Source organism: Melozone crissalis, unplaced genomic scaffold (assembly GCF_028551555.1).
Source record: "Melozone crissalis strain CALT ecotype California unplaced genomic scaffold, PUWL_Pcris_2 ptg000019l_1, whole genome shotgun sequence".
In the NCBI taxonomy this organism is placed as follows: Eukaryota; Metazoa; Chordata; class Aves; order Passeriformes; family Passerellidae; genus Melozone; species Melozone crissalis.
The window spans coordinates 450,216-478,211 of NW_026535797.1; the positions used below are offsets into that span (position 1 = coordinate 450,216).

Genomic DNA, 27,996 nt, shown 5'->3' on the forward strand with positions numbered 1-27,996 from the left:
GCGGCCCGGCGGGGCCCGCGGCGGAGAGCGCGGCCCGGGGGACCCGGCGGGCGCCGCTCGGCGGGGGCGGCTCCCCGGGGACCGGGCGGGGCCGGGGCCGCCCCACCTGCGCGCAGCGGGGCCGCCCGCCCGGTACCGGGGCTCGGAACGCGGCGGGGCGGGCGCTGCCTCCCGCGGGGAGCGGCTCCCCCGGCCCGGCGGTCCCTTCGGCGAGCGGGGTCCGTCCCCGGGGACGGAATGAGATGAGCCGTTGTTGGCCCCGGCGGTGGCACCGCCCGAGCGCGGCTCGCGGGAAGCGGTACCGGTACCGGAGGGGCCCGGCGCGTGTCGCGATAGGCTCTGTCGCGAGGGGCCGGCGAGCTGGCGGGTGATGCTGGAGGAGCGTCCCGCCGCTCGCCCCGGGAGCGCGCACCCCGCCGAGGGCCGCGGTACGTGCGGAGCCCGCTGGTGCCCCGGAGCCCTCCGCAGCTCACGGCAGCCCCCGCGGCGGAACAAACGTGCCCGGTAACTTTGCCAAAGGAACCCGAAAAGTGACAGATCGGTCACGGCTGCTGTGCCCGGGTCTCGCTGCTCGGGGACGGGGACACACGGCGCGGAGCCCCGGGCCCGAGCTGGGCAGCGTGGGCAGGGCGCGGGTGACGCCGGGCTGAGGGGACAGTCCTCTCCAGGCTCCTCTGTGGCCAACTATCGGGCAGGGATGCGGCTGGAATGGCAAACGCCCTGCCAGATCCGGAGCACCGGCCTTCCTTGCCAGAAGGTGCAAATTAAATATACAGTTAAATGAAAAGGATATTGAAATTCTGGAATTCTGCTTCATCCACGGGATACTTGCTGACCTCCAGTGACCTGTGGCACATAGATAGATGCAATGCAGAAACAGAGAACAGTGTTGGACTTCTCTGGAAAGTCTGCTGCAGGGTTTTGGGCAGCTCCTGAGACAACTGCGTAAAGTTGCACTGTAGATACAGTGATCTTACATGGATGCAGCTATCAGAGCTGTCGAAAGCGAGCTGATCCAATACACCACCCTGGTGTACCGTGATATATCCACAGACAGGGGGAAAGAAAATAAATCGGGGAAGGAACTTTTGCTGCTGTTGTGTTTTTGGCGCAGTCTTACAGCGCTCGGCCGGCAGCGATTACATCAGAGGCAGGGTGTGCTGGAGGGAGCCGTGTCAGGTTACACCAGCTGGAGAGGGATCCCGGGCCCTGGGGCATCCAGGTGAAACGTTTGGCAGTGCTCAAGAACAGGAAGCCAGAACGAGAATAACGCAGCGAGCAATCGCCGCCGCGATGTGCAGGGACTCTGCCGAGTGGCAGAGGCAGCTCTGCAGTGTGAGAGCATCAGAGCTGCACACGGGCAGAGCGGTGTCCCACAGCCCGGGCTGGGGGCTGTGAGCCCCTCACCTTCTGCACACACAGGAGAGGGTAAAAGCTCAGGAACAGGAGCGTAAAGAACCACAGCACACACAAAGCATGTTCAGAGGAGTTCCCGAGAGCCTGCTTCGGCCAGCCAGGGGTTATCGTGGGAGCTGTTTCCGAAAGCGAGGAACGCTGCAGTGGGTGAGGTGCGGCGGCAGCTGAGAGCAGCAGCTGCGGGGAAGCGCAGGGCGGACAGAACATCCCACACGCCCTCGGAGGAGCCGGGGGGACGGGAGCGGCCCGGATGGGCGGCCTGGGCTGCTGCAGGAGCCTGTACAGACGTGATGGAAGATGCAGGAGAGGGCTAGAGCGGACGTGAGCTGGTTTGCAAGGCAAATTGTGCGGGGCTGATACTTTGGTGCTCGTTAAATTTGGATGAGCGAGATCCATACCTGCGCTATGTGGGAGCAAAATAACTGGGCAAATCCGTTTGAATATGAAACTTTGCCTGTAGCAATGGGGAAATGAGCAGTGAGTAAAGCACTCATAAAAGGTGAGGGCTGAGTTCTGTGTCCTGACGTGAATGTTAAACCTCAGTGGGTGCTGCAGAGCTGATGCTTTCTTTCATCTGCTGCGCAGGATAACTCTCAGAGGGGGTGGCACAGTATAATGGTGGGGAAATGGGAGAAGGATGAAAATGCCGCTTTGCATCTGTTCAGTGAGCAGGGGCTGTGGCTGCAGCAGCTCCAGCAGTCCCAGCTCTGACCCTGAACTGAGTCCCACGGACTCAAGGGTCAGATGCAGGTCAGATCCTTCCCTTCCTCCCCACCCAGAGCTGGAAGGCCGGTGGGAGCTGGTCGGTGTGTCACTGTAGGGAAAACACCGCTGCTGGCCCAGGCTGCCTCGAGTTCCCTGTCACTCCTTCCCCAGTACTTAAAACCCAGACAGTGTAGTCTGAGTGTTTCCAGTCTTGGTGCCTGCCTTGAATGCTAAGATTGAACAAGAGAGCTCAAGAATCAGGTTAGTTTTTACTAAGGAGCTTTGCAAGAATGAGGGGGAAATGTTCTGCGGGTTTGGCTTAGATACGGAGCCTAAATATCTTTAACCATCACTAATGATTGGTGCTATGAGCTGTCGAGATTTCCCCTCAGCGTGAAGCTCCCATCTCAGTGTCCCACAGCTGCAGTGCCATTTGTATTTAGAGCCTTGTGCTGTGGTTCTGGGCAGCTGCCCCTGATGAGTTTAACATGGAAGTTCCAGGTGATGCACAGTTCACAGCCGGCACACGCGTGCTGCCTGTTCTGTCTCTGGAGGAGGGCAGAGACCAGCGGTGAGGGAGGCAACCAGGAAATGTTGTTACTGCTGTTACATTGGATATGGAGTCCATAGAGACATGGACTGTTCTCTATAACCATTACAATGCCATTTCTTTTATTTAAAACTCTTTTTTGAAATGCTGCATTTGATCAGGTCTGTGACACAGATGAGAAGATTCTTTGTGTTTCCTGGAGTGGATGTCCCTTACCCCAACAAGTACCAGTCCATGCTACGCACTGAAAACATTGCTTTAAAACAAATAAATAAAATACTGAATTTGTTATTCAAAAACAATTTCTAGATGCACCACGATGTTTCCCAGTGTGCTTGAAACTATTTGGATGTTTCTGTTCTGCGTTTACAGCCAGGGTGATTTACAGGAGGGACAAGGCACACTTTGAGGGCGGTGAGGCACTGGAACAGGTTGTCCCAAGAGGTTGTGGCTGCCCCATCCCTGGAAATGTTCACGGCCAGGCTGGGTGGAGCACTGGTCTGGTGACGGTGCCCATGGCAAGGGCTGGTCCCTTCTGACCGTTCTGTGCCTTTGGCAGTGGGTAGGATGTGATTTACTTCATGCTGAGCGTACAGGAGTAAATCAGGGCAGAAAGGACATCACAGGCTGGTGCCTTCAGTGAGGCTCTGTCTCTTCCACTGCTCAAGAAGTTAGATGCTGCTGCTGCTGTTCTTTGGCAGGGACAGCCCGTGGGTGCCTCGTGCAGCTCCTGCAGTGAGGTGAGGCCAGGGGAGCAGCTCTCATCCCCCTCCAAACAAACAACATTGGGGCAGGTGGGGAAAGAGCAAACAGTGAAGTTTGCACCCTCACTGCCCTGGGCAGCTGTGTCAGTGTTTGTCACCCTCAGTGACAAAGTACACAGGAAAAGGGATCCTAAGGAAAAGGGATGGTACACACAGAACTCACAAATCCCCTCCTGGAACAGCAGGAATCTGCACTGCCTCTGCAGCACCTCCACAGTATCTCAGCAGCCCATTTTCCTGTACCACTGAGCACTCTGAGAGAACCAGAATGTAATCCCCAGGAAGGTGGTGCCTGGACAGCTTGCGGGCATCTCTGTAGCAATGTAAGAGACACAGCCAGACAATAACCCAGCAATAACCCAGGGGCTCTCAGGGAGGCACTGCTGGCACCAGCTCAATGGGGCGGCTTCTCTGAGCAGCACAGAGCTTGCTGAAGGGCCTGTGCCCAAAGTTTCTTGAGCAATAAGAGAAGTTCACACTGATAATCATCTTCAGCTATGTCAGCTGCATTCATAGAGTAACAGAACCCCTGAGGCTGGAAAAGCCCTCCCAGCCCATGGAGTCCCAGCTGTGCCCGTGCCCACCTTGTCCCCAGCTCTGAGCTCTGGGTGCCACCTCCAGGGGACACCTGCAGGGATGGGCACCGAGCCCTCCCTGGGCAGCCCCTGCTGATGCCCGCCCACCCTTTCAGTAAAGATTTGGTGCACAATGGGAACAAAGATTTGGTGCACAATGGGAACAATAACCCTTCCCCGTCCTTCCCTCCCGAGCGTTTCGGATAACGCAGGTGCAGCCAGCGCCGTCCCCTCGTGCCTGGGGCTGTGCGGGGTTTGCACAGCAGCCACGACACACGTTCCTCACTCTCAGCCCAGGCGCTTGCACAGAGGTTGCCACAAGCCCAGTGCCAGTCGGGGATGGTTTTGCTGTGTCCCATTCCTCTCCCAGCAGCGGAGCAGGTCCCTGGCACGGGGAGGCATTGCCCAGTGCCCAGCTCTGGCTGCTGTCCCTGGCACGGGGAGGCATTGCTCACTGGGAGGTTACTGGCGCAGTGGGTTGGCCACGGTGGGATGTGGAGCCAGACTCTGGAGCACAGGCAGTGGTGTGGCTGCTCCTGCATTTCCTGGAGCCTCACCTGAGCCCTCTGAGCCCGCACTGACCGTGGCATCCAGGAGAGCTTCGCTCTGCCCTTGTGCTGCTGTGTGTCCTCTCGGGCATCCCACAGCTGTTCTCACAGCATCCCGGGGCTCTCATCAGTTCCTGCTGGGTCCCTCATCTCTGGCTGCCTTTGTAGTGTTCTCACACACATTTACAAATGGAACTTACCAGGATTCCTCTGACAGCAAAACAAAACCTACACACGTTTGAGATGGGTTAGTGTTGTAGCGCACACATCCAAATGAAACTTACTGGAATTCCTCTAACAGCAAAACGAAACCTACATGTTTAACATGGTTCTTTCTGGGTTTGTCACTTGCCAAATAAAGGTTAACAGAGAGTTTTGGTCTTTTAAACTTCAGCCAGAAGAAGTATTATTGTAGAAGCCAAGCAACAGCCCTCCCCCCAAACTGTTTGCTGCTCCTGTTTTTGAACATTTTGCTGAATAAAAGATTTTTTTGTACATTCTTCCAACTCTTTGTGTTTCTTGTATTTATTCTTTTCTCACAGCTCTTTCCCTTATGGGGGTTTAGCCCCAGATAGATCCGTCTGGTCTGCTAAATGCTATCCAAATATTTACTTTTTACAGCTCATAAAGAGTCACACCTTGCAAAGGCCTCTTGAGAAATCCTAAAGCATTGTATAGATTTTGTTTTGGGGGGTTTCTTGGAGGAATGAGGTGCAGCTCTCCTGAGGAGCAATGCCAAGGCCAGCACCCTTGAGAGGCAGAGTCAGGCAGGAGGACAGTGAGCGCTGACCGAAGCCACAGGTGCCATTCCCAGCACGGGTCACCCACCCAGCCACGCTCCGAGCAGCAGCAATTGGCAAGGGCTGGGCCTGGGCTGCTGGAAAGCTGCAACACCATTTCTTTGTTCAATAGAAATAGGGATTGAGCAGTGATTTATTCCAAAACAATCAATGTGCTGCTGCCATGGTGGGTTCAGCTGCCCCGAGTGCTTCGAGCTCAGCTTTGCCAGGGACAGCAGTGAGCTGGGCAGTGCCATAGGTGAGAGCATTCACAACTTATTACAGCTGGGTTGGGCCTCTGCCAGCTGGGGATGAGCTGGCTCTGTTTGCTCCTGGCTAAAGTTTAGTCTCGGCTGCACAAAGGCTGCATGTATAGAAAGGGGTGAAATGGAAAATGTTATAAATGTGTAGAAAAGATTAGAGAAAGCAGGATACCTAAACAGAAAAACCATTGGTCATTCTCCTGCATAACCATCTCCCAGCAGCCGCCTGTGAGACAAGGTGTGAGTGCACCATTGCCTCCATCTCTTGTAAAGACTGAAAACAGTGTCAAAAGAAAAGCTGAGGACTTTCAGCTGATTCTACCAGAAAGTGAACAAAGAGGGACTTCAGGGAATGTTAAGAAATGCTCAGTTCTGCTCCGTGGTATCAATTCCTCACTTTCATATAAAGCAGTAAGGGAAAACCACAGTGTCATGGGATTAGTGTGGAAAAAAGTCACAGGAGAAAGCAGAGCTTATTAAGCATGAATATATTCACACAGCAGGTATCACAATATTTATAAACTATTTTTTTAAGTCTGGATTTTTTATATTGCCCATTTATACCTGGTAGAACAAACAAGTCCCTAAAAATAAAGAAAAAAACCCCAGAAAACCATAGGAGCCTGTGAGATGCATGGTGGCACACTAAGGGAATTTAGGATTTATGCCGAGCAATTTCCTCATGAAAAAATCCAAAACGCTCTTCCCAGAAGGTCGTTGATTTTCGTGATAAGAAGAATTAACCCTCCTGTGGCCATCTCAAATTACTGAGTTGTTTCTGGATGTCTGTGGAGGACTCTCGGGCATCTTGGTGCCCAGCTGTCAGCAGGGCTGGCCACTGTGTGAGCCCGCAGTGTGCCAAAGGGAGGCACCAGGGCAGAGCTGCTGGGGACGGGGCCACCGAGGGGTCCCGGTGCCACTGAGGGGTCCCGGTGTCACCAAGGGTCTGGCCAGGCCAGCTGTCCCGGCCCCTTCCCAAAGCTTTCACAAGGTCATGACAAGGAAATTCCCAATCTCATAAGCAAATCCTTCACACATAGATGCAACTGATTTATAATTTAAGCCACGTACTGTTTCTCAGAATTTGGTTTCTTTTGAACAAGAGCTATGATATAATTTGGGTGTCTGTGTGATTGGACCAAACCTGCTGTCTCCATAGGGAGACAACCCAGCATAATGACTCCAGTTCTTTTTCTGCACCCAGCTTTTCCTAGAAATTTGATTTTCCTCAAAGCTGTTAGGAAACCTCAGGCTCTGTGGGTAAAGCACAGGGTGGGACCCTGAGGAAGGGGCAGGGCAGCAGGAGGGGGTGCTGGGCTCTGGGAGCCCCTGGGGGAGGCTGGGCCCGGGGTGTGCTGGGGTGTCCTGGGGTTTATGGGGTGTCCTGGGGTGTCCTGAGGTGTCTCGGGGTGTCCTGGAGTGTCCTGGGGTTTATGGGGTTTCCTGGGGTGCCCTGGGGTGCCCTGCCCACAGCCCCGGCAGACCAGGGAGCCCCAGCCTCTCACAGCACTGTGCTGGCAGAGCAGGAGCTGCTCCCCATGAAGGCTCTTCTTCCCTCTGTGAGCTGCCCACATACAAAATACAGGAAAACATAAACATCCAGGTGTAGTTTAGGATGGGGAACACCCTGAGTTTGGTCTGTGGCCTGTGGGTTGCAGAGCCACTGCGCTTTCACCCTTTTTGCCCTGCCCTGAGGCTGGGGTGGAGAGGGCCTGGAGGAACAGAACCTTCAAACTAAATTACACAAGGAGTAACAGTGTCAATATCATTGCTGCAGAAAGGCTGTTACCTAATCACCCAACATTAAAGAAATAGATTAACATGGTGTCTGTTCTCCCAGGACCATAGATATTTTTGTGGGATATGGCATTATAATAAAAATTCCCCAGACTTCTACTTAATCTAGAAAACTCATTAAATAGATTCAATACACTATGGAATTCTATATAGAAATATTATTGTTAAATGTGTACCATATTTCTCTGCCTTCTTTTTCCAGTCGTTTTCATTTTGTAGCACATTTTACAGTGTGAAGGAGATAGAAAGAAGACTCAGATCTGATGCTGGCTTTAAAGACCAACAACCTGTGTGCTTTCATAAAGCCATTTGTATTTCATAGAATCACAGGATGGTTTGAGTTGGAAGGAACCTTGAAGCTCATCTCATTCTGTCCTCCTGCCATGGCAGGGATGCCTTCCACTAGGCCAGGTTGCTCCAAGCCCTGTCCAACCTGGCCTTTACTATGTGGGAAGATGGGAGGAAATGGGCCATAATTTGTAAAATATTCTATCATAAAAGAAGAGCTCAACATGAACAGAAAATCAGGACTAAACCATCACCTGGTGAGGTTTGGATCCTCAGCCAGAGGTGTGTTACAAAAGACATGCATCTCACCTGAGCTACAGCAGCACAACTTCCCTGAGCCCACGGCCATCAGCCTGCGGGGAATTCTACCTAAAGGTGAGTTCCAGGGCATGTCTGACTAGGGTGCAGAGCATGGTCCCCACCCCACCAGAGCCTTTGGGGAGCCTCCATCAAGCCAGGATCCCCTTGCTCCTTGCAGGGTCCCGCACTGCACAGCAGCACCTCAGTGATGGGCAGGGAAGGTCATGGTCAGTAGCTTTGCTCATCGGGAAAATGGGTGGCAACCTGTGGAGCTTTAATTTAAGAGCAGGAAGCAAAACTGTGAGGAGCAGCTTGAGAGTCCTGCAGAAATTCCTGCAGGCTCTGAGGCCCACCAGGAATCCCAGTGTTTCTGCAGCAGGTGCAGCTCTACAGCTCTGAGCCTTCCTCACTGGGTGCTGTCATGTGCCCAGCTGGTTAAACACTGCACACTGGAGGAAAATGCCTCGTGGCTCGTGTGATTCCTGCAGCAGAGCAGCCAGCCCCGTGAGCTGCAGGAGCACCAGCAGGGAGCCAGCCCTGGAACGGCTGCAGCCATGCAGGGCAGCTCCTGAATGATGCTCTGAGTGCTCTGGTGTTGGAGCTGCTGGGGGATCCTCCCCAGCAGGGCAGCTGCAGGGGCTCTGGGACCCAGCTAACCAGGTGTGTGCAGCAGGAAGGTTTCCAGGCTGTATTTACAGCACTGGGATGGCTGAAATGCCGTGAGCAGAGCGAGTTCAGGGTGTGGAGGGGTTTTGGGGTATACCCAGGCAGAGCTTTCCTGAAGGAAAACAGCATTGTCCTGCAAGCCAGAATCCTGGTTTTCAGCAACATATGGAAGCAATAGCTTCAAAAATGCGTTAGAATAAACTCTCCTGCTGCAGATAAACACCAGGGCACTTTATGGAGCGGCTGCATGGCTCTGTCGCTCCCTTGGACACCACTTGTGTTTAAAAATAAGCTGTTTGGTTTCTGCACCACTAGTGAAAGTAGAGAACGTTCTTGCTTCAGAGGAAATGTCTTCCCATGCAGCGCAGGGAGGGCGAGCAGCCAGAGGGGAGGAAGAGGGAGTTGAAGGCTGAGGCTCCTCCTTCCCAACTGAGTAATGGAAAAACGATGTAAGAATTCCAGCATCTGAATAAATATGTGCCCTGTGACCTAAATCCCCTAGAAACCAAAAACATCCAGAGTCAGATAAAAATAGTAAACCCTTTACATTGGTGAGGGAGAACAGCCCTGCTCACAGCTAATTAGCTAAATCCTGTTAATAGCGGGGAGCTGGGCCGCCGTGAGGAAGCAGGTCTTCCAGAGATGACTGAGCTGAAGGCACAGCCAAGGATGAAGGCAAGGATGAAGCTGAGGATGATGCTGAGGCCACGCACACCTGTTGAACCAGGAAGGAGCCGCGAATGGCCCCGGGAGGATCCACCGCAGCCAGGGCACCGAGTGAGCAGCGTGCCCTGGAGGAGACCCCCAGGTGGCAGCGGCTGTCCCAGACCCCAAACCTCAGACTGCAGACCTTGCTTGTGCTGGGAACCAGAGCTGGACAGCAAGGGTCCCCTAGAAAAATTAAAAGGAAGGGAATTACAGTGATCCTGACAACAAATGCCAATGAATTGTTTGGGTTCAACTGTGCCGCTTTATTTAAAGTACAAAGTTCACAGTGAGCCAAAGATGAACTTCTATTCAGCCTGTGGTGGAGACAGCGGATTGCTTCAATCAGCATGCACAGCTATTTGCTCTAGTCCTGAATCCCTGTGTCATTAGTCAGTGTGGGGTTTTCCTCACAGTTCCCTATGTGCAAACACGAGCACCAGGTGAGGGTTTTATTCACCCTACACCTGCACACGTACACAAGGTTATTGTTTGTGCACGGCCCGGAGCCCCGTGTCAATTAAATTTTCTATTTAATAGCTTAGGTTTTTGCAGCCGAAGGGAAACTCGTCAGAGGGCAGGAACCTCACCTGGGGACCTCAGTGGCCGCCTCTCCTCACTGGGGAGGGCTCTGGAGCTGACCCAGGGTGGGATGTGGTGGCTGCTCGGGTCCCTCCCAGCCTGCCCAGAGCGGCCCTGGCTCCCAGCCCTGCTCGGGCAGGCTCTGCTGTCTGTCCCTGTGCCCCGGTGCCCCAGGGCTGCTCCTCGGGCACCACTGCACCGGCTCCTCCGTGCCTGTGTCCCAGGTGTCCCTGCCGTGTCCCTGCCGTGTCCCTGCCGTGTCCCTGCCGTGTCCCTGCTGTGTCCCTGCCATGTTCCTTTGGTATCCCTGCCGTGTCCCTGTCATGTCCTTGCCGCGTCCCTGCCATGTTCCTGTGGTATCCCTGCCGTGTCCCTGCCGTGTCCCTGCCGTGTCCCTGCTCTGCAGTCTGTCCCTGTGCCCCGGTGCCCCAGGGCTGCTCCTCGGGCACCACCTGCACCGGCTCCTCCGTGTCTGTGTCCCTGCCGTGTCCCTGCCGTGTCCCTGCCATGTCCCTGCCGTGTCCCTGCCGTGTCCCTGCCGTGTCCCTGCTGTGTCCCTGCCATGTTCCTGTGGTATCCCTGCCGTGTCCCTGCCGTGTCCCTGCCGTGTCCCTGCCATGTCCCTGCCGTGTCCCTGCCGTGTCCCTGCCGTGTCCCTGCCATGTTCCTGTGGTATCCCTGCCGTGTCCCTGCCGTGTCCCTGCTCTGCTGTCTGTCCCTCTGCACCGGTGCCCCAGGGCTGCTCCTCGGGCACCACCTGCACCGGCTCCTCCGTGTCTGTGTCCCTGCCGTGTCCCTGCCATGTCCCGGCCATGTCCCTGCCGTGTCCCTGCCGTGTCCCTGCTGTGTCCCTGCCGTGTCCCTGCCGTGTCCCTGCCGTGTCCCTGCCGTGTCCCTGCCATGTCCCGGCCGTGTCCCTGCCACGGGGGAAGCCTCTGGCCCTGGTGGGATGGCAGCACCCGGAGCACTGGTGCCAGGTACAGCATCTCCCTTTGCAATGTGATTTTGAGCTCCTCCAAAGCCAAGCTGAACCCAACCCCACCGTCACAGCGACGTGTTTGTGTTTCAGCAAGCGAGGATGAGGGCTGAGAATTGCCATCCTGTGGCAGCTCCTGGCCAGGTGCACAGTCCAGGTCAGGGACAGCACTTCCAGCTGGGATTTTCCATATGGTTGTATTGATAGGGAACAAGGGAACGTGCAAAACAAGAGCATCCACACTGAGTGCCGACTCCTCTAAGAGCCGCCTTTTCTCCTCTGTGTCTCCTGCTCCGGGCAGGTTCAGGAGAGCTTTCCCCAGAAGCAGGCACGGTCACTGGGGATCAGCTGTCAGACAAAGCTCCCAGAGCAGCCCCACTCAGCCTGCAGTGAGTGCTGGGCACTGCTCGGTGGGGAGGGGGCTGCAGCAGCAGCTCGGTGCCAGCTCAAACCTCACACAAACCCCTGAAAGTGGCTTTTAGGAGATTGTTCATCTCCTGAAGCAGCAGCAGAGCACATTACCTGCTCACACCACGTCCACGGCCCCTCCAGCTCTGGCAGCTTTGGGTGCAGGGGCTGCAGGGGCAGGGATGCAGCACCACTCCTGCATTTCTTAGAATGCAAGAACACGAGAGCAGGAAGCCAGGAACAGGAACTGCAGTAACTCCAAGGCAAGACTCAAGTTACTTTCAGTGAGCACTTCCTTTCTCCTCCTCGCTCTCCAGAAGCCATCCACAGAGAAGCTATCCACCTCACCATGAGTTTATTTGCAGAGCTGTATTTCAATTTCTTTATGAACCTCTATTGTTTAGCACCCCTTCATAGCCAAAATTGTTTGCAATTTTAAAGCAACAGCTTTATTTTTCCTTTTTCAGTAGCTGTCAAGAGACAGATAACCAGATCAAAAATATTCTCATGATCCTGTTTCTACTTTTGCCAAGAAGCCTAATAGAGGAAAGTGAATCTGAGAATAATATCCAAAGCTTCCCTTCAGGTGAAAATTCTGACAGACATCATATTTGTAGGCTGCCTGGTGGGTTGGCATCAGTCTTCAACATGGACTAAGTGTACCTGCCCTGTTATTGGTGAGGGAGAAGTACAAGAATGGACAAGACCTGGATGTGGTTAAGTGCAAAGTGCCTTTTTTAAAATCCAGCCTTTAATAGAAAAATTGTTGTAAGGACACAAGTCCCTTAATTGTGAAGACACAATTATTTAGGAATAACTTTTTCTCCAAACGGAGCCAGCTGGCTCCTGTGGGTTTGCCCAGCAGCACTGGGCTCCAGCCTGGCACGGCCAATGTGATTTCATCGCCCTTTCCAGGCAGTGGATGGACCCAGGACCTGCAGGGAACGGGAATCTTGGGCCCGCCTGGAGCGTTTGGCTTTGGAAAGCTCAGGGCTCTCAGCACTTGTGGAGCTCCTCTCATCTTGGGGACCGAGGGTGGACAATGGGTGGGCACCTGCTGCCCTTCTTTCTACTTGTGGAGAAACCTTTCTGGCCTTATTTTAACTGACTTGGTTTTGTTCTTCAGGAGCTGCTTGAAACCAGGGAAGAGGTGTGAGCTAGAGACCACCCACTGGCTTACACTTATGTAAGCCTTTTAAAAACAGTAATAGTCCCATTAAAGGGAATAGATTTGTATCAGGACAGAAACATGGTGAGCAGCAAGAGACTTGGCTGCTTTGGGTACAGATTCATGAAAGTCATTTCAAGGCTCTCTGGGAGCATAATTAGAAACATAAAGTCCTGGGATGTCTTCCTTCCTTTTTAATCCAAAACTACTTTTAAGAGCTGCTGGCAGCTTGAAAAATGGTTATTAAAAGAGAAACAACTCCAGCCAGTTTGAGGGACAATCAGCCTGCAAAGTTTCTGCAAATTATAAGGTTTGGAAAAAGATCTACTTATTCAATTGGGAACAGGACACAGGCCGATTCTGGAACAAAAAGGGATGTGAGAAACAGGGAAAGAAAGTTGTTCTTTAATCTCCCACATGGTGATTTAGTTAAGATGACAGATACCTTTGCTTTTTGGAGCAACACCACCTGCAGAACTTTCAGGTGAAGGGAGGCTTTAAAGGTTCCCACAATCCCATAAAGAGCACATGGGGGAGCCTGGCAGAAGCTTGTTCCCGTTACATTATCTAGGGACAACAAATCAAGCACAGAAATGAAACGTTAATTCGTCCAAGATGTTATTTTCAAAGGCTTCTCTGCCATGTTAAATAACAGTTGCCTTTGAGCAGGGTGAGGACAAAGCAGCCCCTGGCCATGTGTGGGGCTGCTGGAGGGTGCTCAGGCAGCAGGAGAAGCTGGGAAAAGGGAGCCAAGGTTGCTGTTTTTCCATGATTGAAAGACAGCTTTCCCTTCCCCCTCTGTAGAGCTTGCACAATGATATCTAAATGGACCTGAGCTCATTGTGGTGCTCACTCTAAGGGTAACACATACCTTTCCTGCTTTCTCTCTTGGAAAGGTTATGTTGGTGTTTTAGAGAAAATCACGGAAACCCAGAACTGTTTAGGTTGGAGGGACCCCAAATCCCCCCCAGTGCCACCCTGCCATGGCAGGGACACCTCCCCCTGTCCCAGGTGCTCCAGCCCCAATGTCCAGCCTGGCCCTGGGCACTGCCAGGGATCCAGGGGCAGCCACAGCTGCTCTGGGCACCTGTGCCAGGGCTGCCCACCCTGCCAGGGAAGCTGTAAATGGGAGGATTTTGGGGTGGAGTGGGCAGAGCAGAGTGGAATGCCCTGCAGATTTTCCATGATTTTCCATGGCAGTGACTCAGGTAGGCGAACAAAGGCTGTAAAAGTTAGTTTAATATTTCCCAAATGTTTGGCAATGCACAATGTGTCACAGAGATGGGCAGCAGCATCAGGAGCAGAGCTGAGAGGCTTTGTAGCCTCTCCCTGGGATGCAGAGGAAATGTCAAGCTGTCCTTAGCCTGGATATGAAAAGGTTACACTGAATTAGGAAATCAGCACTGGCTGAATGACTTTTTCTCCCCCTTAAGCCTGAAAAATGTCAAGAAGCTGTCCAGCTGCAGCACAGGGATGGGGCCCAGGGCAGTGTGGGCCCAGGGGAGAGCTGGGGGAGCCCGGGGGGACAGGGACCCTTTGTGCCTGGCAGCCTCTGGCTGCAGCAGCGCCCAGGGCTGGCCAGGGCACGCTGGTGCTGGGCTGGCGCTGCCTGCCCGCCCTGAGAGCGAGGAGCGGGTGCCAGCCCCAGGTTTGGTGCCTGCCTCCGGCCGATAAATGGGGCAGCACGACTGCAGCAAACGGCTTGTCAGAGAGAAAAGCCAGAGGAGAAAGTGACTCATGGCTTGGCCCTGAGGAAGTGCCATCCAGGACCAGGCACAGTGTGCCAGCATGGGCTCCTCTGCCCGCCTGGGGTGCGCCCCCAGGAAGCTGGGAGAGCTCTTCTCCTCCAGGCAGGACATGAATGTGTGAAACATGGGCACTCTGGAGCATCTCTCTGTCTCAGGCACATGGCAGACTGGTCCTGTTTGCTGTGACAGTGCAGAGTCCAGCTGGGCTGTGATTCCAGGTCCATTAGTCCCAGCCTCTGTCACCTGGACTGGCTGGCACGGTGTTGTCACCAGACACATAACCTGCTCTGAATGAGACCAGACCGTGTTACTGTGTGAACTTTAACAAAATACCTTTTCCAGATATACAAATACACCACAAAGCTGGTTGATACCAGGAAACAGCCACTGGATAAACTGTCCCAAAGAGGAGTGTGAAGTGAACCCTGCTGCAGCCAGCACTGTGTCCCTGGAGCAGCAGCAGCAGCAGCAGCAGGGTCTGCAAGAGGGGTCTGCAGAGGGGTCTGCAAGAGGGGTCTGCAGAGGGTCCCAGGCTGGCTGTGTCACAGTGTCCCTGCTCTCCAATGCGGACAGTCTGCAGTGCCAAACGCTTATAACTTCAGAGGAAGGATATTCTTAGTGTAACTGTAATTTTTTTTTTTACTTTTTCTATAATTGAGGTGAATTAAGTGTAATTGGAAGCATCTGCTCCGATTTTGGCGCCCGATATAGCGTGGTATTCTGCATCTCCTGGAAGACACTCTCCTTCTTCAACTCCCACTAGAACCAGCTAAAAATAGTTAATCTAAATCACATTCTCTCGGGCAGAAGTGCTCTTCAGCTCTCAGGGTTTGCCCCTCTGTCCTGCAGGAGCAGGGGGAAGGCGCCCAGGCCCCGGAGGGTGCAGGGGAGGAGCCCCATTTTGTGCCAGTTGTCTCTCAAAGCTGTGACACCGGGGAAGGCACATGGGCCTGGCACAGGGCGGGCTGTGACCCCCAGGGACCCCTGGCACAGACTGGGCAGGGATGGGCTCAGCCTGACACTGCTTCTCCTCCTGAGTCACACAGCCCATGGGCCATTCCTGGTGAGGAGGAACCGCTCTCACTCAGCCCATGAGCATCACACAGGGCTGTGCTCCCTCTGCACGGGCTGGGCAGCTCCTCCGGCCCCGGGTGAGTGCGGCTGCGTTCCTCACGAGGGTAGCAACATCTTCCAGGGTCAGTTTTTGTCCTCATGTTTGAGCTTAGCATAGGCTGAACAAGGCTAGAAAATTTCTGGAAAGAAAACAGAGGAAACTTGTACAAAAGGCTTTGCATAGATGTCTTGGCACAGCTGCAGAAAGTTGTGGGAGCGTTTTCTCTGCAGCCAGCAGGCCTTTGTTATGAGGCCGGTGTGCTTTCCAGAGAGCAGCATTTCGGTAGGGAGAGCTCTCTTTGTGCCACTTCACCCAAAATTCATCCCCTGCCTGCAGGATCCCCAGCCCTGGGCTGAGCTTTGGCCTGCACACACAGGGAGGATGTGTCTGGCTGAACTGGAAAGGCCACAGGAACGTTTTCATGTGCCCAAATCTGTGCCTATGTTTAGTGCATTTACACACAAGTGCACATTGCAGATTGGTTTCCAGGTCCCAGTCAATCCCCTGGCTCTCACTATGTAAAACTGAGCATTGCACTGAATTACAGAAATTGATTCATTGAGGTTTATTTTGTCTAAGATTTATCATGAAAGGAATACCTGTTAATATTACATGTAATTTTGCTTGTAGGCAAGGCTTAATCCTTTCCTGGAAAGGTTTACAATCTCAGAGCATGACTTTTGATTGAGTTCATATTCCCGTGCAGGACCTGTCACTGTGAGTCAGGATTGAGGGTGCATGGAGAATGAGATGAATAACACAGCAATTATGCTGCAGTTTCATTAGACCAATAACTGGAGATTCAGAAAATTCATTTAACCCTGAAAACTAAAAGTAGGGAAGCTGTAAAGAAAGGCAGGGCATTTGCTCAGGTTTCTTGGTCTCCTCCCACGCCCATGCCAGAAGACCCTACTTGTGAGAAGGAGGATTCCCAAATGAATTCCTTCCAGAAAGTGCTTCAGGCTGTGAAGCAGCTAAAGCACAAATACCCAAGTCATGAAATAGCAGTGTCTGAAGACCTAAAACATGATGACAGCCAACATATTAAGGATTTTTTTTTTATTTCCTAGAGGGAATGAGAGCTTCAACACTTCGTCTTTCTCACTTTGCTAAGCCTGAAGAAGTCAGGGGTGGGGCACCTGTGGAATCGTAGGGCTGAGGGGACCTGGGGGACCTGGTGGCATCAAGGGGCTGCAGCTCCTTTGCCAGGCCATGGGTGTAGGGGCTGGGACTCATCCTCCCTCCCTCCTTCCCTCCCTTCCTCTCTGCACTCCGGGGAGCACAGGCAGCGTTTCCTACAGGCTGTGTTTGGGTATCAGAGGGGACAAGGGCTGGGAAACTCTGCCCAAGGCTTCTGAATCTCATTGTACCCTCTGCTCCCCAAGGGCAGCAGCAGCAGGGCTCCAGCACCCCAGCCCTGGGCACCCACAGCCCTGGGCACCCCACAGCCCCGGGCACCCACAGCCCTGAGCACCCACAGCCCTGGGCACCCACAGCCCCGGGCACCCACAGCCCTGGGCACCCACAGCCCTGAGCACCCACAGCCCTGGGCACCCACAGCCCTGAGTACCCACAGTCCTGGGCACCCACAGCCCTGAGCACCCACAGCCCTGGGCACCCACAGCCCCGGGCACCCACAGCCCCGGGCACCCCACAGTCCCGGGCACCCACAGCCCAGTGCTCCCCAGGCTGCCCTGGGCACCCACAGCCCCGGGCACCCACAGCCCTGAGCACCCACAGCCCAGTGCTCCCCAGGCTGCCCTGGGAACCCACAGCCCCGGGCACCCACAGCCCCGGGCACCCACAGCCCCGGGCACCCACAGCCCAGTGCTCCCCGGGCTGCCCTGGCCCCTGGCACTGCTGACCCCAGCCCGGGCACTCAGCCCTGGTGTGCTGCCAGGCATTCCAGGCTGTTCCCAGCCCTGTTTGTGCTGGGAGTGTGCTGCTGTTGGGGCTGCAGCAGCAATGGAGCTCCAGGGACCCATTGCCACCCTGCAGGCCACCATGGCCGCCCTCACCCTCCTCTAGAACTCCCTTCCCTCTCTCAGCTCCCCCAAAGCTGCCCCCCTGCCTGGTTCAGGTGTGGGCAGAGCTGCTGGACATTCCCCTTGCCCCCACACCACCATGGGCTGTGCCCCTGTGACCACCTGTGCCAGGCTCTGCCTCCCGGCTCCTGTGACAGCTGCCATGGGGCAGAGGGGCACAGAGTGACCTTCCCTGCTCCCCGGCTCCTGTGACAGCTGCCGTGGGGCAGAGGGGCACAGAGTGACCTTCCCTGCTCCCCGGCTCCTGTGGCAGCTGCCATGGGCAGAGGGGCACAGAGTGACCTTCCCTGCTCCCCGGCTCCTGTGGCAGCTGCCATGGGCAGAGGGGCACAGAGTGACCTTCCCTGCTCCCCGGCTCCTGTGGCAGCTGCCGTGGGGCAGAGGGGGGCACAGAGTGACCTTCCCTGCTCCCCGGCTCCTGTGGCAGCTGCCATGGGGCAGAGGGGCACAGAGTGACCTTCCCTGCTCCCCGGCTCCTGTGGCAGCTGCCGTGGGGCAGAGGGGGGCACAGAGTGACCTTCCCTGCTCCCCGGCTCCTGTGGCAGCTGCCATGGGGCAGAGGGGGGCACAGAGTGACCTTCCCTGCTCCCCGGCTCCTGTGACAGCTGCCATGGGCAGAGGGGCACAGAGTGACCTTCCCTGCTCCTGTGCCCCGGGACAAGGACACCCCTGGGCCGTGCCCCGAGCCTGCTGTGTGCCCTCGGAGGAGCTCAGAGCCCTCTCCCCGTGCCCTCACAGCCTCGTGCTTGGGGCAGGAGCAGCAGAGTGCTTGGGGTGTGCTGGGTGTGAGCCATGGGGCCACGTTCACCCCAAAGCAGAGGCAGCTTCACAGATGGTTCCTCGGGTCCTGGCTCTGCCCGTGGTAGCTGGACCTGCCAGCAGCTCTGGGACTGCAAGGGGGGAGAAGTTTAATGATGTTCCTGCCCTCAACCCCCCTGAACTGGCTCTGTAGGTCAGCAAGTGTTCCTGCCCACACAGACAGGGCTCCCTCTCCACTCACATCCATCTTGTGTTCATGAGGGCTATAAATACATCTTGCATTCTATACAAATCAGGCATGCACTGAAAATATTTATACATTGCATCCACTCACACAGTCCTCTGGATTCCAGCCCTGACAACAGCAAAAGCTATCATTACTCCATTGCGTGGAGGGGAGAAAATTCTAGTGTGGAAGCAGTTTGTCTTTTAGGGAGTTTGAGGAAATTTCAGTTGTGCAGAGACTGCAGCTCTGGCAGCTGAGCTGGGCTCTTTAAGGAAATGTCCTCCAAAAGAAGGCAAGGTTTATTGGGTTTTGTGCTGTTGCACTTTTAGACTGTTCCAAATTCTCCCAGGAATCCTTTTAATATTCCCATAAAATTGAAATGTGAGTTATGCAATTATAATTAGAGCACCATACTCCTGATAACATTCACTTCAAGTCTTTTAGGCTGTTTACTTCCTAACTTGTACCTAGAAAAAATCTTAAAACCCCAAAACGAAGAGTTGCCCTCTCCCCTGTCACAGCACAGACCAAAACAAATAGCCAATTGCTCTGAACTTATTAAACCAGTTTTCATGAGCTGTTTCAATAGAGCTGCTGCTGCTGTAACCACAGCGGGGCAGGAGGGCTCAGCACGGGGCTTTTCCACCTGAAAGAGTCAGTGGCACCCTCAGGGCAAGAGCAGCTGAGAGCCATCAGGACATGGGACATTATCTTTTCCTTCTGTAAAAGCAGGACACGTGAAATTTGGCAAGGGCTGGATGCATCAAGTCCCCTTATATGTCAGCTGCCTTCCCTGGGTAAGTCACAGATGTTTTGTAAATGAAAAACCTACCCTCCATGCCCAGGTTGGCAAAGACCTGCTTGGTCCCTTTGCCCAAGGAACAAGCAGCAGAACAAGAGGGAACCCCTGAAGTTTAAAGCCACCAGGCAGGTTTAAGTTGGATATTAGGGAAAATTGCTGTCCGGAAAGGCCAAGCACAGGCTGCCCAGGGAAGCAGTGGAGTCACCGTTCCTGGGGGGATTTAAAAGCCCTGTGGATGTGGCACCTGGGGACACGGTTTGGTGGTGGCACTGGCAGTGCTGGTTGGAACAGTTGGACTCGATGGTCTCAGAGAGTTTTTTCAGATTGAATGACCTCGCTGTACCTCATTGACCCTTCTGGGGCACATGGCCTTGTCAGGTAGGGGCTGGTGGCTCCTTGAAAGAGGGGTTTGTGGCATTGAGTCCTGATGTCTCAGGTAGCTCAGTGAAAGACAAGCGATTAATGCTGAGGCAGACTGTTCTCTTCCAGTCCAGTTTCATTTTGAAAGTAGAAATTACACAGTTTAGGCCTTTTTATGCTGTGGTTTGACAGCTGTTAGAGCCCAATAAAAGCATTACCATGTAATTTCCCTTTTGCTTCCCTTTGATTTTAGCACTCTTGGGCCTAGTGCTACTACATTATATTATGAGGCAGCAATATCTGTGGTGTAAGCCACAGAATTTAAATTCTGCGGACTACTGGGGAGCACGGATTCTATTTTATTCTAGAGGAGCTCACGTATGTGAGCAGCAGAGATGATGGCACTGCATATGATGAGCCCTTTGGACTTCATCTCAGCATTTGGGTGTCTGATGCATTCGGGGCAGCTCTGAGGCAGCTGCCATCCCTCCGGGGGCAGGGAGAGGTGGGCAGGGCCGGACTCTGGCACCGCGGGCAGGCGGGCTCGCTGCGGCTCTGCTCTGCCCGTGCGGCTCTGCTCTGCTCCTCCTGTCCCTGCTCTGCCCCTCCTGTCCCTGCTCTGCCTCTCCTGTGTCTGCTCTGCCCGTGCGGCTCTGCTGTGCCCCTGCTGTGTCTGCTTTGTGCCCCTCCTGTGTCTGCTCTGCCCCTCCTGTCCCTGCTCTGCATCCCGCCCAGTACAGCGCATCCCGCCCAGGGCACTGCATCCCGCCCGGGTCAGCGCATCCCGCCCGGGTCAGCACATCCCGCCCGGGTCAGCGCATCCCGCCCGGGACAGCACATCCCGCCCGGGACAGCACATCCCGCCCGGGACAGCGCATCCCGCCCAGGGCACTGCATCCCGCCCGGGTCAGCGCATGCCGCCCGGGTCAGCACATCCCGCCCGGGTCAGCGCATCCCGCCCGGGACAGCACATCCCGCCCGGGTCAGCGCATCCCGCCCGGGACAGCACATCCCGCCCGGGACAGCGCATCCCGCCCGGGTCAGCACATCCCGCCCGGGTCAGCGCATCCCGCCCGGGACAGCACATCCCTCCCGAGGCACTGCATCCCGCCCGGGACAGCGCATCCCGCCCGAGGCACTGCATCCCGCTCGGGACAGCGCATCCCGCCCGGGACAGCACATCCCGCCCGAGGCACTGCATCCCGCTCGGGACAGCACATCCCGCCCGGGGCACTGCATCCCGCCCGGGACAGCACATCCCGCCCGGGTCAGCGCATCCCGCCCGGGGCAGCACATCCCGCCCAGGGCACTGCATCCCGCCCGGGTCAGCGCATCCCGCCCGGGACAGCACATCCCGCCCGAGTCAGCGCATCCCGCCCGGGACAGCACATCCCGCCCGAGGCACTGCATCCCGCCCGGGACAGCGCATCCCGCCCGGGGCACTGCATCCCGCCCGAGGCACTGCATCCCGCCCGGGACAGCACATCCCGCCCGGGGCACTGCATCCCGCCCGGGACAGCGCATCCCGCCCGGGACAGCACATCCCTCCCGAGGCACTGCATCCCGCCCGGGACAGCGCATCCCGCCCGGGACAGCGCATCCCGCCCGAGGCACTGCATCCCGCCCGGGACAGCGCATCCCGCCCGGGACAGCGCATCCCGCCCGGGACAGCGCATCCCGCCCGAGGCACTGCATCCCGCCCGGGACAGCGCATCCCGCCCGGGACAGCACATCCCGCCCGAGGCACTGCATCCCGCCCGAGGCACTGCATCCCGCCCGGGACAGCACATCCCGCCCGAGGCACTGCATCCCGCCCGGGACAGCGCATCCCGCCCGGGACAGCACATCCCGCCCGGGACAGCACATCCCGCCCGAGGCACTGCATCCCGCCCGGGACAGCACATCCCGCCCGGGACAGCACATCCCGCCCGAGGCACTGCATCCCGCCCGGGACAGCACATCCCGCCCGGGTCAGCGCATCCCGCCCGGGACAGCGCATCCCGCCCAGGGCACTGCATCCCGCCCGGGACAGCACATCCCGCCCGGGTCAGCGCATCCCGCCCGGGACAGCACATCCCGCCCGAGGCACTGCATCCCGCCCGGGACAGCACATCCCGCCCGAGGCACTGCATCCCGCTCGGGACAGCGCACCCTCCCGGCTCGCCCTGGGCGCTCGGCGCCGCCCGCACAGCGGAGCCTCCTTCCCCTGCCCCTGCGCCCACCGGGCCGGCCAGGTTTGCCCCGTGCCCCGGAACAGGAGCTGTCCCTTGCCCAAGGCTCCCTTGGTGCCACAAACTCTGCCCAAGCCCTCCTCTGCAGAGGATCCCGCGCTGCACTGCTCATCCTCAGAGCACCCTGGCCAACAGTCCAACTGTGATTTTAAAGTCAAAATGTTTAATTACCCTAATTACACTGAGGTTTTAAAATAATGTTTATCCCAAATACTTCTGTCCTCACTTCACACGTCCTCAGAAGTCTCAAATTTATCTTTGCCAATAGCTGCAATATTTAATGAAACAGCCTCTCAATTGTAAACGGAATATGAACAGAATGTGAGGGGACAATATAACCGTCAGAGCTCAAAGCCCCCGGTAGCCAAACTGAGCCTGAGCTGTGCCAGAGCCCCCATCCCCGTCCCCAGCTCCTGCCCTTCTCCAGCCAGCCAGGAGCAGCAGATAAATGTGTTCTTAACCTTTGCAAGCAAGTGGGAGCTCTGGGGCCGATATTTGCACTTCAAAGCTGGAGCCAATGCCATCCTCAGTGGACAGAATAGAGGAGCAGTGTGACACTTTGGCACATAAATACTTTTGAAATCGTGCAATATGAAATGAAATTATCGTTAACATTCTGCGAGCTTGCGCAAAGCTGATATTATTATTCTCAGTGATGTTATTAAAGCTCAGACAGCATGTGTCACCCAAAGCTAACAAAGTCCTGCTCCAAATACTTCAGGAGAGCGAGGCAGATTTCGGCTGACTGCAGAGAGCAAGTGGAGCCCCAGCCAAGGTCACGGGACATGCTGACAGTCCCGTCACCAAGGGATGGAAGAGCTTCACCGGGCACCCCTGCTGGGAAAGAAGCCACCCTGCCTTTTCTCCAGGGCTGACAGTTTGGCTTTCAGTGCAGGACCAGTCTCCTGAGGAACCCAAAAAAGGAGACTGACAGTGGACATTAAAATCTAATGAAGTTAGAAAAGCAAGGGGACAGACAGTTTAACAAGGAGCCATTTCTGGTGGTTACTAGATAAGATTTAAAAAAATTGTTTCATCCTGACTTGACCTAAATGGAGTGGAAAATTACCATGACTACATTTATCTGAAATCATAAAGTGTGTTCTGATTAGAGCATGATAAAAAGGATGGTATAAATTGATCCAAAGATAAAGAAAGGGCAGGGGAAATGAGATTAAGAAAAGAAGCAGACGCTAAAAAGGCAGGATAATACAGCAAGTCTCTGAAGCTCTATTAAAAATAGCTGTAGGAACTGGAACATAAATAGTTTGGTGCTTCACTTTCTGTGGGTTGGGCTGCAGCCCAGCCCTGTACTGGGGAGCCCGAGTTATCACCTCGTTAATGCCGAGCCCTTCAGCCAAACGAGAGGCAGCTCTAAACGCAGGAGCCGCCGTGCCCAGGGACTGAGCCTGGGCTGGAGAGCACTGTCTGTCCGTCCGTCTGCTGGAGTGCTGTCCATCTGTCTGGAGAGGTGTCCATCTGTCCATTCAGAGCCGTGTCCACCTGCAGGTGCCTGGGGTCCCTCCTGGCTGCGCTCATCTCTGCAGGACCTCCTGCCTCCTCTCCGCAGTGAAACCTGTGGCTGGCTGGTTAATATGCTTCAGTCCCTATCAAATTACACAGAAATTGGTCAAAAGACTAGAAAACTAGTGTAGTGGGTCTGGAAAACAAACCAAGCCAGGAAGAGCCTTTGGCTGAACTTTCCTTCCTAGAGAGACAGCACTTGCCTCTGGCAGAAACCTTCATGGTCATGGGAGCAAATTTACCTCTGACAAATGCTGTGTTTCAATTTCCTAGGAACAAGCTGTAAAATGTGAAATAAACAAATATTGGTTTTGCCCCTGCCTGGCTGCATAACTGGCTGTCTGGGGGCTTGGTGTGTGCCACTGCCTCGGCACGGAGCAGGGAGGAAAGCACCAGCCACAAGGGCAGAGCTGGGGCACAGCCTGCACTGCAGGGGCTCTGTGGGCTGGTGGGATGGGGCACAGCCTGGCCTCCCCTGGCTGAGTGCCCCCAGAGAGCCCCGACCCACGCTCCCCAGCAGCACCCAGTCCTGCCGTGAGCAGCAGTGTGAGCTGAGAGCAGCAGTGTGAGCTGAGACCAGCAGTGTGTGCTGAGACCAGCAGTGTGTGCTGAGAGCAGCAGTGTGAGCTTGAGAGCAGCAGTGTGAGCTGAGCAGCAGTGTGAGCTGAGAGCAGCGGTGTGAGCTGAGCAGCAGTGTGAGCTGAGAGCAGCGGTGTGAGCTGAGCAGCAGTGTGAGCTGAGAGCAGCAGTGTGAGCTGAGAGCAGCGGTGTGTGCTGAGAGCAGCAGTGTGAGCTGAGAGCAGCAGTGTGAGCTGAGAGCAGCGGTGTGAGCTGAGCAGCAGTGTGTGCTGAGAGCAGCGGTGTGAGCTGAGAGCAGCAGTGTGAGCTGAGAGCAGCGGTGTGTGCTGAGAGCAGCGGTGTGAGCTGAGAGCAGCGGTGTGTGTTGAGAGCAGCGGTGTGAGCTGAGAGCAGCAGTGTGTGCTGAGAGCAGCGGTGTGAGCTGAGAGCAGCGGTGTGAGCTGAGAGCAGCGGTGTGAGCTGAGAGCAGCGGTGTGTGCTGAGAGCAGCAGTGTGTGCTGAGAGCAGCAGTGTGTGCTGAGAGCAGCAGTGTGAGCTGAGAGCAGCGGTGTGAGCTGAGAGCAGCAGCGTGTGCTGAGAGCAGCGGTGTGAGCTGAGAGCAGCAGTGTGAGCTGAGAGCAGCGGTGTGTGCTGAGAGCAGCGGTGTGAGCTGAGAGCAGCAGTGTGAGCTGAGAGCAGCGGTGTGAGCTGAGAGCAGCGGTGTGAGCTGAGAGCAGCAGTGTGAGCTGAGCAGCAGTGTGAGCTGAGAGCAGCGGTGTGAGCTGAGAGCAGCGGTGTGTGCTGAGAGCAGCAGTGTGAGCTGAGAGCAGCAGTGTGAGCTGAGAGCAGCAGTGTGTGCTGAGAGCAGCAGTGTGCTGAGAGCAGCAGCGTGCTCCATGGGCCAGCTGCTCCTCCACCCCCAGGTGCCCACCCAGCCGAGGAGAGAAGCCCTGAGACTGGCAGGAAGCTGTCCTGAGATAATCTCTCCCAAAACCCATCCTTGATGGTCCAGAAGTGCTGCTGCTGCTGCTGCTGCTACTCGATACCTGTGGCTTAGGAATGGATGAAGGGCTGACACCACCTTCCTTTTTAGCTGTTTTTTATCTTCTGCCTAATGACTGGAATGTCCAGCCTCTCTCTCTGCAGAAAATGAAAGCTATTTATTTACCTAATCCCCGATGAATCTGATCTCAATCCGCTTTTTCTGAATGCGGCACTGAAATCCCCAGCATCCTGTGCCCCCAGCAAAGAGCTCCCTCCTGGACCTTCCCTGGATAGCCAAGCATGGCTGGCTCATTTAGATGAGGCTCAGCAAAAAGCCTGTTTGGAAAACTGCTTCTCTTTGCATTTGCATAAACTTCCTTTTCCACTCTCTGTTTACGTTAGCATGGACAAATGTGAGTCTTCCACCAGATCTCCTCCAAGGAGAAAGCCAAGGCAGAGAGTGAGAGGAAGCCCCATTCCCCCCATGCTGCTGCTGTCCCCTCCGTGGCCCTGTGAGCTGGCCCAGCACCACAGGCGGACGCTTTCCTACAGGACTCCAGGAGCAGCTCGGGGTTTTCTTCCTGTGTGAGACACATCCTGGTATCCATGTCTGTCCTTGCTGTCCTTGACAGTGCCGCAAGTCCATGGCAACATTAAAGTTCTCTCACTGGTGAGCTTTCTGCAGGGTAATTAACCAGTCACAGACAATTTAATATACCTAGATTTGTTTTAATTAATGTCCAGCTACTCAGCTGTTCCAAAGGGTGTCTGCGCTCTCCCCTCTCCAGCTGTGAATATTCCATCCTTGAAAACAGGACTGACACAGCTGATGAGGAGGGATGGTGAGGGGGTCAGAGGCCAGGGCCAAAGCTGACACTACCGCCCCGTGCTGCCATCAGCTTCTTCCTGCCTTGTTCTCCTCCAGCAGGAAGGTTTGGGAATGACGTTTTGAGCGCTGGGTGGTGTCCCTGGGGACTATCAGCCCTCTGCTTCCAAAGCCTCGCAGGATCCTCTTTATTTGCTGGATTTAGGAGGATTCAGGATGAGGGCTCACTTGGTCCTTACACAGGTGCCAACTAAACAAGGCAGATATTTTGTGGTGCTATGGGAGCAAATTTGTCTTTGCTGATTAGCAGCAGAAAGAAACCTGGGAAGATGGCAATAAAGCTGAGTCTGGGTCCTAAGTTCAATGTGATGAAAAAGAGCTCTGTGCCATGCCTGGGAGGTGATCCCAGGCAGGCAGAGGATGCCCAGCTCCCAGCAGCTTGGCAAAGGAATCAGCCCTTGCTGGGGAAACTCACTCCCTTGGGAACTAGTGGATCCAAGACCAATAGAGATGGCAAAAACAACATCCAGCTATTCTGCGGTCTCATCTGTGCTGAAGTCTATTTTCATTCATGTGAGTCTGCCATTGCTGCCATGGTGACCAACTTAGAAATTAATTATATAAGGACGTTAACAACATATTTAAATAGGAACATTCAACCCACGGTTCTGGCAAAAAGATCCACGTATTCCTAGGTTGTGCCCTCCCACCTTCCCCTGGGTCCTCTGATACACCATTACCTCTCCGCTGATGTTAACAAATATAACCAGTCTTCTGCACTTCTAATTCTTTTTTTAAACTCTGAATTATATAAATTAGATATTCTTTGAACAATTCTGTCCAAACCCGTGTTGCTGTGAGCACCAACACTACCTCATGTAGTACACGAGGTGTGGGGTTTGAAATCCTGGCTTCAACAAAGGAAGCCCCAGAGAGGTGCCCTCAGAGCATGGGCTTGCTGAGACACACACTGGGCTCCTGCCTTTGTTTCTTTGGGTTTTCCACAGGAGACAGGTCACAAAATGTACCACCAGAGCCAAAAGCTCATCCATGGCTGGGGCGGGGAAGAGAACCTTACAGAGAGTGCCTTACTCCTCAGCCAAGTGGTCAGCCCCCTTTCCCAGAGGGAGGCAGCAGTTCAGCCTTGCTCGTTCTCCTCTGGTGACTGTTCTCTGAGCAATGAGGCTTTTCAGGGCCTGAGGAGACCCCTCCACACCTGCTGTGGCCATGCTCTGCTGCTTTCCCTGGTGTGCCCTTCCCCAGCATGCTTTCACCTGTGCCTGATGGTGCCCGCTGTGCCCCTCCGTCACACACAGCCTTTGATGTCGGTGCTGTCATGGAGGTAATTCTTGTGCTCTTTTCTGCAACTATTTACCATTGACTCATGTTGTTTCTTTTTCCTGTGTGTTTTTAAATGCACGAACATATATCTACCCTTATCCCATTCCTTTCTGTTCAGCTTTGTGCTCTCTCAGGGGGTGGGGACAAGCAAGAGGGGAGTGACCTGCACCTGAGTGTCAGGGAATCTGGCTTTTCAGGGCATGCAGTGAAGTGAACGCAAACCAAACTGTGCTGCAGGGAAGTGTGCCTGTTGGCAGGGATTTGTGAGGGAAGGACTCACCCCTGGGATGCAGCCTGAGCTTTCCCACTGTACAAGCTCATTTGTGTTGGCACTCTCAGGGCTGGTTTACGTGCCTCTGCACCCAGCCACTGCTCAGCTGCTGGAGTCTTTTCCTTCAGTGAGCTACTGGGAAAGAGGCCTAAAAAAGCTTTGCAGAGATGCCTGCATTAATTCTGCTGGAAGAGACACTAAACAGAGTGGAGTGACAGATGCCTTTCCCCAGAGAAGTGCTGGTGATTGGTGGAGCCATGGCTGGTGTCTGGGTGCTGTGGCTCCGTCAGAGACAGCCAGCCTTCCCACCATGTGTTGTTCAGGAACTCATTTCAGAGTAACCACACAGTTCAGGGACCGATTTTCAGAGTAATCAGCCTGTGCAAACAGGAAATAACAAAAGAAACAAACAAAAACCGATATCAAGAGCACTAAATATGCTTACAGAAAGAAGGTGACTTCTCCATAGATGGAGTTTGCTGGACCAGCTGGAATGGTGCCTGCTGAATTTCACACACAGACAGCACTTTTCAAGAGATGTGCTAAAACTGCTGGAAGGTAGCAAATTCTCACAGATGTTTATTCTCAAGTACCTGTGTAAAGGTTTAATCTGCTCTCCCAACACAGCCTGCCTGGGAGAGGAACATAGTGAAGGGAGGGAAACTAAAGGGGAGGGGAGATCAGTGCATCTTTCAGGTGGATGTCATCCCAGGTGCT

At 54.8% G+C, this 27,996-nt stretch overlaps 1 protein-coding gene across 1 annotated transcript; it reads left to right on the plus strand.

The window, feature by feature from the left end:
* Positions 1-370: 370 nt before the first annotated feature.
* LOC128937490 (basic proline-rich protein-like) lies at positions 371-27,222 on the plus strand. The gene is made up of 3 exons (XM_054277231.1): positions 371-504; positions 20,280-21,778; positions 27,143-27,222. Exons 1-3 carry the CDS (start codon positions 371-373, stop codon positions 27,220-27,222), a joined length of 1,713 nt encoding a protein of 570 aa, XP_054133206.1.
* Positions 27,223-27,996: the final 774 nt, after the last annotated feature.